Source organism: Psittacula echo, assembly GCF_963264785.1.
Source record: "Psittacula echo genome assembly, chromosome: 9".
In the NCBI taxonomy this organism is placed as follows: Eukaryota; Metazoa; Chordata; class Aves; order Psittaciformes; family Psittacidae; genus Psittacula; species Psittacula echo.
The window spans coordinates 8844512-8853707 of NC_137745.1; the positions used below are offsets into that span (position 1 = coordinate 8844512).

The following is a 9196-nucleotide window of genomic DNA, read 5'->3' on the forward strand; positions in this document are numbered from 1 at the left end:
ACCAAAACAGTGTCTGATGCATGCCTCAGCACATGATTTGCTTTTTTGTGCATAAAGGAACAGGATCCTGTCTGGGATGTTCTCAGCATCATTTATGCCCACCTGCCACTCAGCCCCTAAGTCCAGTCCAACAGCATCACTGAATGCCTTTACTGTGATGTTCATTTCTTCATCTGATGTCTATTTGACTGATCACACACCCCACACTGACAACACATCCAGGTTTTACCTATCATAGGCTGCTAGTCCTTCCTCACAGCCTAATAAAGGGCAATGAAGTATGTACTTTTCCAGTGTGGTATGGAGGTTTAGGGTGTGATTCTTTCACTCCTCCAAAGTACTGACTTCTCTGTGCTCTTTGGGACACAGAAAAGAATTATTAAGCATCTCATTCAACACATACCCTCTGTACTGCCTTCAGCAGGTCTGGTCTGGATCTATCAAGGATAGATCTTGGCCTCAGGTCCACATACATGCAATGCTTGCCTCTACCAAATGACAAGAGGGCTATTTCTTATGACAAACAAGCGACTTTGACCACCCCTCTGATAGGTTAGATCAACACCTCTTCAGTTAACAACCAAAGAAGGACAAATAAAAAAAGAGACAGACATGTTCTGAAAAAGATTGTTTTCTGTGAGCCATAGCCAGGGCAGAAAGGGAGCAGCAACGAGCAGAGGCTTTGTCTTCTGCATCAAGTGCAATGCTGCATTATTCGCTTAGATTGCTTTTATGCAAGCCAAGCCTTTCCATACGTGTCTCTCCCTGTTCAAGCATCAATCAAAAGAAAACAAAGGAGAACATTCATGGAATCCCAGAAAATTATCTCAGGTCCCACTTCAGGCCCTGCTCAGCAGAGTCTGCAAAAGCATCTTTCCTTTCACAGGTGATGGAAATCACTGGTCCTCTGAAAACCAGGTAGGGCAACATTCTGGTTGCTGGAGATCACATCTAAGATGCCAGGCAGCAAATTACAAACTTTCAGCTGGATTTCACTAAGCAAAGACATAGAGTTTACAACAGCTCAGGCTGGTGACAATTCCCTCCCAAACACACTTCCCAGTCTCCAGTCATGCATATTTGCTTGCCACTGGCATTTTTAACAAGATTTGTGCCGTTTAACCACCAATAACTCTGTAAATAAAACAGTCTTGCAGCGAAACAAGGAATAAACTCCATGAAAAGAAGTTGTTACTCCTCTGGTTGGCCAGAAAAGCAAGCTGTCCCAGTGCACTCAAACACAGACAGTGATTTATCCTTATGATCTGCATCGTCCTGCAGGTGCAGCAAGCAAGCAAATTGTTACCAGCTTTTACAGTATTACCAGCTTTACAGTATTACCACTGATGTCTTCACTTGAAATCACAAAGAAAAAAGAAAACTTGAACTGAGTAAAACAGCTCAGAGACAACTTTGGCCCTACTTAAAACTACAGATGGATGTTCATTAAGTACATGGATTCCAGGCATATCAGTAAGAATGGGCTTTCAAAAAATCTAGAACCTTCAGCAAGTAGAAGGAGGCTGGCAGCATTTCAGGCGAGCATCATCACATAATACACAGCAGTCTCAGAAAAGCCAAGCTGCACTGTTAATTCATGATAGAAACTGCTCAGCTGGCTATACCAATTAATGGTCTGCAAGTCCAGTCCTGCCGTGAGGTGACCTGAGGAAGTGCCTTTTCAATGCTTCATCATGTGTGGATCCTGACTTATAGCAGTGAGGTGGAAACAAATCTCCTCTGTTACTAAATGTATGTTGCTTCATTCAGCACAGCATGGAATTGATAGCTATATTGGTATCAGTTAGGTACTCTGGGAGCCTGAAATACTGCCCAATTTTAAATAGCCATAGTAAGGTTGGTGCTTATGCTTCTCTCAGTTACTGTCAGTGCAAAAGACAAACTCTTTACAAGGGTAATTCAGAGCCACAAAGTCAGATGAATATTCTGACGTATCTTCTCTACATAGACATACAGGAAGCCTGCTGAAATAATCTGCATAAGCAGCATCTTCAGTGAGCTAATGGTAATAAGAAGGAACATTTCTACCTTTTGCCTAGTTAACTCTGCCAGTCAAAGCAATTACAGTGTTCGAATGAAGAACAGTCTGTGGCCTCCAAGCTGGGTTCAAGATCCAAGCTGCTTCAAAGCAATGGCAGGATTGGCTTGCTAGATTGAACAGTCTCTTCACTAACAGTTATTAGATGGCAGAGAATATTTTGCAGAACAAAAGAAGGAGCCAGCTCTGTCTTACACTTTATTACAGTGGAGAGGCCCTTTTCTGTCACAGTGATTGCTCAGTGGCATTCTCTCCCACTTTTCAGAAACAGAATGGTTATTGGGTCCTTAAAGATCTAGTCTCTGTTCCTGCCTGAATATTGCAGAGACAGCTGTCAAATGGCATTCTTTCAGGCACCATGTAACACGACCACAGTCAATAACTGTCTTTTCCCAGATTAGGGTCCTTAAAAATGGCAGCATTTTGAAAAGAAAGAAGTCAATCTGCACTTCTTAAATTCTATTGCCTGCTCTTAGTTAATAAACTTCTTTAACCTTGATGAGGAAGCAGTTTTTCAAAAGCCACTAGTGATGGCAAGTACATAGCTTGAAACACACTCATTTTCGGGAGCAGATACAATACGTTCTTAAAACCCAGACCCTCCTGAAGGATCCCAGTCTCATACACAGCTCGTATTTCCCACCTCAGTACACTCCTGTCGAGTTACAGCTACTTGACCTAAGGGACACCAGATAAAGGCTTTGCTAAACCCAGAACTTGAATTCATCCCCCTGATGTGCTTCAGGACATTTTACTTTGAAAAATATTCATGTTGTCTACTGAATGGAAGAATTTTATCTCAATTGCCATCCAAGAACATGCTAATTTGTATTAAACAAAGGAGGCTAATTATTTGCTTTCCACAAAACAGGCTACACTAAAACAGCTAAATTATTTGCTTTCCTGGTGAGCAAGACACTGTCTTGCTCACATATCAGATTCCATCTGATCATACATTAGAAGGTCAATCTAGGTGGTATATCAAACAGCAAAGATAAAATGAGGCTGGGAAACACAAGCCCCTTGAGGAGAGCCCCCAGTGCCTTCTGAATGCTCTAGGATGCCATAGGGCAGACACAGGGAGCTGGAGAATCAAAAATGGGGTGACTGTTTCATTGCTACATGAAATAATAAAGTAGGATGGGGATTGCTTCCATGTATGCATAAGAAAAACTCACATTTGGGGAAGAATATGATACCAGAGTCAAAAAAGATGTGTGAATGTCCCAGCTTCAAGGGTATCTATTTGAAAAAGAGTTCCATAACCTATGACCAAACTTAATAAAAAGCACAATCTTTCTTTAGCCTACCAGAGAAAGCACAGTACTTAAATCTGCTTAACAGTCAAGCAGCTTGATTGTGTTCTACAGTCAAATCTGAGTACTTCTTTAATATGGGGGAAAGAATTCCTAGTGTAAATTAAAACTATGCAGCCAAGCATTCCAAAATGCTATGTTAAAACGATTGTCATGATTTACATAACACACAAAGATTGTTCATCCTACAAGCCTACAACACAGGATCACTACTGCATTATTACGGGTATTTCCCTCCAGTACACAAGCTAAGTACATTTTTAAAAGACAAAAATAACATTTCTTCTTACAAGACTCTTCCCAGAAAGACAAAAGCTGCAGAGGGCTGTTCTCCAGGTTTTGCTGTGTAGTCAGCTCTGAAATGATCTACTGAGCAGCAGTTGTTTACAGCAAAGGTCAAGAGGGCCTAATTAACTTGTCATCGTGCATAGGCGCCCTTCCTCATTGAAGTGGTTCAACTAGTTTCCATAACAGCTACCTGCAAAGCAATAATATGAATCACCCTCTAACACTGTATTCTCTGAAATTACTTTGTGGGCTTTTAAAGCAATGTCAGTTATTCTCCATAACCTGTGACCGTGTCTTATGGCAAACACATGAGTGCTGCACAGCACCAGGGAACACAGAGCTGGTGATGGATAAGGCAAGGAGGTGGTTTGTGTAGCTCTTAGCTACACACACTGCTGATGGGCATGTAGACAGACACAGCAGCTATATGCAGGTCACAGTCAATCCTGCTTGCCAGGATGCTAGAGATTTTGGTGCCCAGATAAGGAGACTTCAGCTCCTGCCTCTGATGATCACAGGAAGCAGCCAGGAAAGAGATCAATAGGTTGTCTCATCTGGAGGATGGAGCCTCTAACAAATGCATCCCCACTTCCTAGTGCTAAGCTGAAGTGGATGCTAACGTTAGATCCAGACCCACAGGAGTCCGGCTCAGAGCTAAGAACATTGCATATGGATCTAAGGCATTATAGAATGATTTGGGTCAGAAGGACATTCAAAGATCATCTAGTCAAGACCCCCCGCCATGAGCAGAGGCACCTTTCACTGGACTAGGTTGCACCAAGCCCCTTGAATACTGCTAGGGATGGGGCAGCCACAGCCTCTTTGGGCAACCTGTGTCAGGGCCTCACCACCCTCACAGGAAATAACTTCTTCCTTATATCTAATCTAAATCTACCCTCTTTCATCTTAAAGCCATTCCCCCTAGCACAGAGATGTTATATCCAGTCTGGTACTTCACGAAGCTAATCCAACTTGTTCTGAGCCATTTGTGTCTTTTCTGAGAAGGTACTACATTGTGTCTGATAGATATACCCTACTACGAGAGTGTATCCTCTTAAATGCAAATATCTTTCTGTTTGCCTCACTGTGCAAGCTGGGAAAAGAAGGAGCACACCACAAGCTGAACTAAATCACACTTCAGTATTTAAATTTAAGTGAAAGAACTAGCTAACATAAGTCTGAGGACTTTGATCTATTGCCTACCAGAGCCAATGACACTGTTGTAAAGTCTCTCGATAACAACCGGATTCGGAGGGAGAAGATAAAGATGCATTTCAGAATATCTTTGGAAAATAATAAAGCAAAACAACAAAAACAAATCCCTAATTCCTAGCAGTCAAGAAGTCACTCCAAAGACTGTCTGGTGAGATTCAGTATATAAAATTACTTGAGAAAACCCATGAAAAATTACAGTAACTCATATTTTTCTTGCTGTTGATCTATTTTTAACCCATTGCACTGATTATAACATGCTGTCAACAGCCTCATCAATTATCCATTGCTAAAAAGTGGGCTCTAACATTCTGCAAGTAGTATTAATTGGTCTCAGTAGCACATAATGAGTTTAAAATCTCCTACCTGTGTGCCCCCGGGGATGGTGGCTAGAGGCGGACAACAATTTACAGCAGACCATTAACACATAGACCAGAAAGAGCCAGTCAGATAGAAGCATTGATTTGGCACAGAATCTCATCCTGGAGGCAGAAAAGGAAGCAGTTGAGTGAAAGAACATCGTGAGTAGGGAATAACATAAAAATGATGTGGGGAAGGAAAAGCTGAGAAGATATTGAAGAAAAAATGAAGTGGCTTATTACAAGTCAACACTGACCAAATCATATTCATGGTTTAGTTGGGTTCAATTCTTTGTTAAGCATGCTTCATAATTAGAAGCAATGCAATGGCTGTCGCACATCATATTACCCACAAACACATATTTATAACAACATATTACGAGTGCAATGCATTTCTATGAATCTGAGATAAGGGGTTGTGGGTTTTTTGGATTAAGAACCATCCACACTCCAATCTAATTATACATATTTATAAGTTGTGCTACCTCCGTCAAAAACTCTACCTCCCTCAAAATCATAGAAACATCACAGAAAAATGTCCTTTTTACTTAATACTTCTCAGGATATATTTGCTAATGCTACCAACACCCATACAGCCATGCACATGAATTGGCTGGATCTCCCAAGCACACGGCTTCTGCTGATTTTCCTGGAGATTCCTAAGTTTGCTGAGGGTTAAACACTCATGAAACCAACACCTCAGTCAAACATGCAAGGACTTAGGGTGCTAGAAACCATCTCAGAAAACATTTGTTCTAAAGGAGGTGGATGTTGTTGGTCTTATTTGTGTTAGTGTGACCACAAATCTTCAGTCATTTTGCTACACATGTCTACAATTAAATCCCTCAATTGTTTATGTTATGCCATTCATCATATAGAAAGGTAATCTAATCATTTGTTAAACTCAGTTATGATGATTTATTACTTGTGTGATACATAAGTAGGCATTATGCAGTTGAACCCTGAGATAGAACATTCCACACTTTCAGCAACTGCTGTAAGCAGGAATACATCAAATTAATTAAAGGCAATTTATAGATTTGCATAAATTGAACTAAATACTGCTTTCATAGCAGTGACGTTAGTGTGCAGTTAATCAGCACACTGGGATTTGGGTAAGCCTATCGTAAGCGTGCTTATTTGCACCAAAAAGTCCTTTGGGATCTCCTTTCCCCTGCAGATTCCAGTTCTGATTTTTCCATGCATTTCCTAAATAATATATTTATCTGTATATCTTTAAAATACTTGAGATTATTCAACTAATCCAGTAGTAAACTGTGGAATAGACAAGAACCAAACCCCATGCCTTAGACAGCTCTACTGTCAAAGACAGGGAAGCATTGGGTCCTGTTTTGAGTTTGATAACCACCTACAAATAAAACCAAAACAGATGCCATGTTTTCTCATTTCAAAATGCTTGCATAATTTTTCCTTTCACCCATCACAAAACAATTTTGCTCTCTCATTGTGTATGAACAGGAATGCCGAGAAAGCCCAAACAAATCGCAAATAAACTTATTAATATCAAAGGCTGAGACCCAAAAACCTGTTGTAAACAAATATATTTTAGCAACAAACAGTATTTTACACTTGAGAAAACAAAACCACATTGGTGAAAACCCCAGCACCTTCAGCTGCCCTTATAGGCTCTACTCCAGCCTATTAACTCTTTTAAGAAGCTATGCAAATATTGCTAAACAAATACTGCTAAAAAACGTTAACAGATTTAAGAAAAAATAATATTACATGTAAAGAAGCCACTTTTAAGGACTGACTTGGCAAAAACGTACCTTTTCTTGCTCTAAGGTGTTCTGTTTTAAGCCCAGTACGTTGCCACCCTGAATGTAAATGAGCCAGTACAGGAAGAAACATGCTGATGCTCTTTTGCAGAAGTACATAGAAGTCTCCTGCAAGCATGAATCAAGCCCAGAAGATAAAGACATCACTGGTCCTTGCCTACTCTACAAGTATTGTCCCATGAAGCACTTCAGGGCTAATTCAGAGCAGCTACACTTCAGCTAATAAGCATGAACCTAATTCACCTCTTGTACCCAGCTGAACCACATAATGCTACTGCAGCTAATGGGATTGAGTCACTGTGAAACCAGCACAAATGTTGTTATTGCTGTTGATTCAATACTAGTCTAAGGACAATTCCCAGTAAGCTCTGAAATCAACCAGATTTTAGTCCCCCAAATCTTCTCCAGGTAACTGAACCTTAGTTTCTGGAGGAGAGAGCTGAATTTAATCTTAGTTTACTTGCTTTCTCCCTGAGAAACACACAGCTTATACCTCCTGCACCAGGTACCACTAAATAGGAAGTCATCCTCAGCTCATCTTGCAATACCATCCCTCTGTTGCTCTAAAGGCAAACACAGGAATCTGATGCAAACATCAGTGGACAGCTCAGCTCTCGTGTCACTCTGTAGTATCATAATGGAGACAGGGAGCTTCCCTCAGGTTTCCCAAGATGTGACTGAAAGCAGGATTTAACCCTTGGAACTAAACACCACAAATCAGACATTCTGACCATGCTATTTCTGATGTGAGTTGATGGGAGGGACAGGTATTTAGTCCCAAATCACACACCACATGCCCAACAGCTGCTGTTTCAACATGTAAGTGAACCCAGGTGTTCCCACCGTTCCCAGTGCAGGAGCAGAGCTAGTCTCTGTGGAAATGCCTGTGTGCTGACCTGATTTCAAAAGCTTTCTCAGATTATGAGTTTGATTCTTTTGAAGCCATAGCCCTGATGTTAGGCAGGGAATGTGAAGCCAGGTTTCATCATGTTAACAGGGTAACCTTACCCCTCTGTAAGTATATTCAAGTCCAGGAATAAGTGTATCACTACAAAGCATCAACTTTGTTATATCCAAACTGAAAGGCTGCTAAAAGCCTCCAGTACCATTAAAATGCTACATGTGCCAACTTTAGTCTGCCTTGCAGGTAGACAAGGCACAAGTGTTCAGCCCACTCGTATGAAGAAATACAAGAGGATCTTAAAAAAGGCAGGGGAAAGATGAAATCTGGCAGGCAGACGCAGCAAGGGGTGCTGAGCCCTTCAGCGTCAGTGGGCTGCCACTTTAGAAATGTCAAGCCTTCATTCTCTGTTGGATTCAAGTGGATATTGTTGCTAACCAGAACAGCAAATCTTCAGTGTCATTTGAAAGATAAAAAGTGCTCTTACCTTGGGGACTTTGCAAGAATTTTGTTCCAGTCAAACACAATTATTTCAGTGTGTTTTTCATAATTATTCCAGATTCCCATTTGCAGCAGCAAATAAACTTTTCTGCATTTCAGAATTTTCCCTTCACTTCGGGGACCTAGAAAGAAAGCCATATTACAGTGCAATTAACGTCTGGAATAGCGCTGTGAAATAGATCTTTGTTACCAAAATCACTGTTTCACAGTGCCATCTACAGTGCAATCCAAGGCAGCAGTCATATTGTTCTTTTCACTTGTTTCCAAGAACACAGGGAAACTGTGACAAGGCAGCTCTGAAATATCACTACATTAACTACAGGCAGACTTCTCTATACTAGAAATTACAAGTATCATGCACACAGTTTACTGCGTCCTTATACCTGTGTGCCCTCTTGTCACCCAGTTGCTGTGAAAGCTGTAAGGTCTAAAACACCACGACAGTGCAAACAGGTTTCCACATGATTATGTGCAACCTCCAACAGTTTGAACCACAGATTATTAAAGACTGTGGGGGAAATCTTTTCCTGTCTTCATAAGGATTGGCCAAGGCCCTTGGAGTCTGGCCGCCCCAGGAGCAGGGGGTCTGCAGGGTCACATCCATAAGATCGTGTCTGTGTGATCAATGCATTATTGCACCCTCTGGCACTTTTGTCTCTGCTTGCTTCCAGCGCCACATCTCACACCCGGTCCACCTATACCCAGAAGCTACACTTTGAAATCACTGTATGGAGACACTTCTGCAGCAGTACAGACACACG

The 9196-nt window shown here is 41.3% G+C and overlaps 1 protein-coding gene across 1 annotated transcript in view; it reads right to left on the bottom strand.

Annotated features, from left to right (window-relative positions):
• The window catches only part of TAFA4 (TAFA chemokine like family member 4), a gene marked incomplete at both ends in the record, with an annotated part of 46962 nt that extends 38461 nt beyond the window's left edge, over positions 1–8501 (bottom strand). The window contains 2 exons of the mRNA XM_080625540.1: positions 5242–5357; positions 8422–8501. Coding sequence (XP_080481666.1) covers positions 5242–5357; positions 8422–8501 — 196 coding nt within the window. The remainder of the gene's footprint in view (positions 1–5241; positions 5358–8421) is intronic.
• Between the last annotated feature and the right edge of the window lie 695 nt (positions 8502–9196).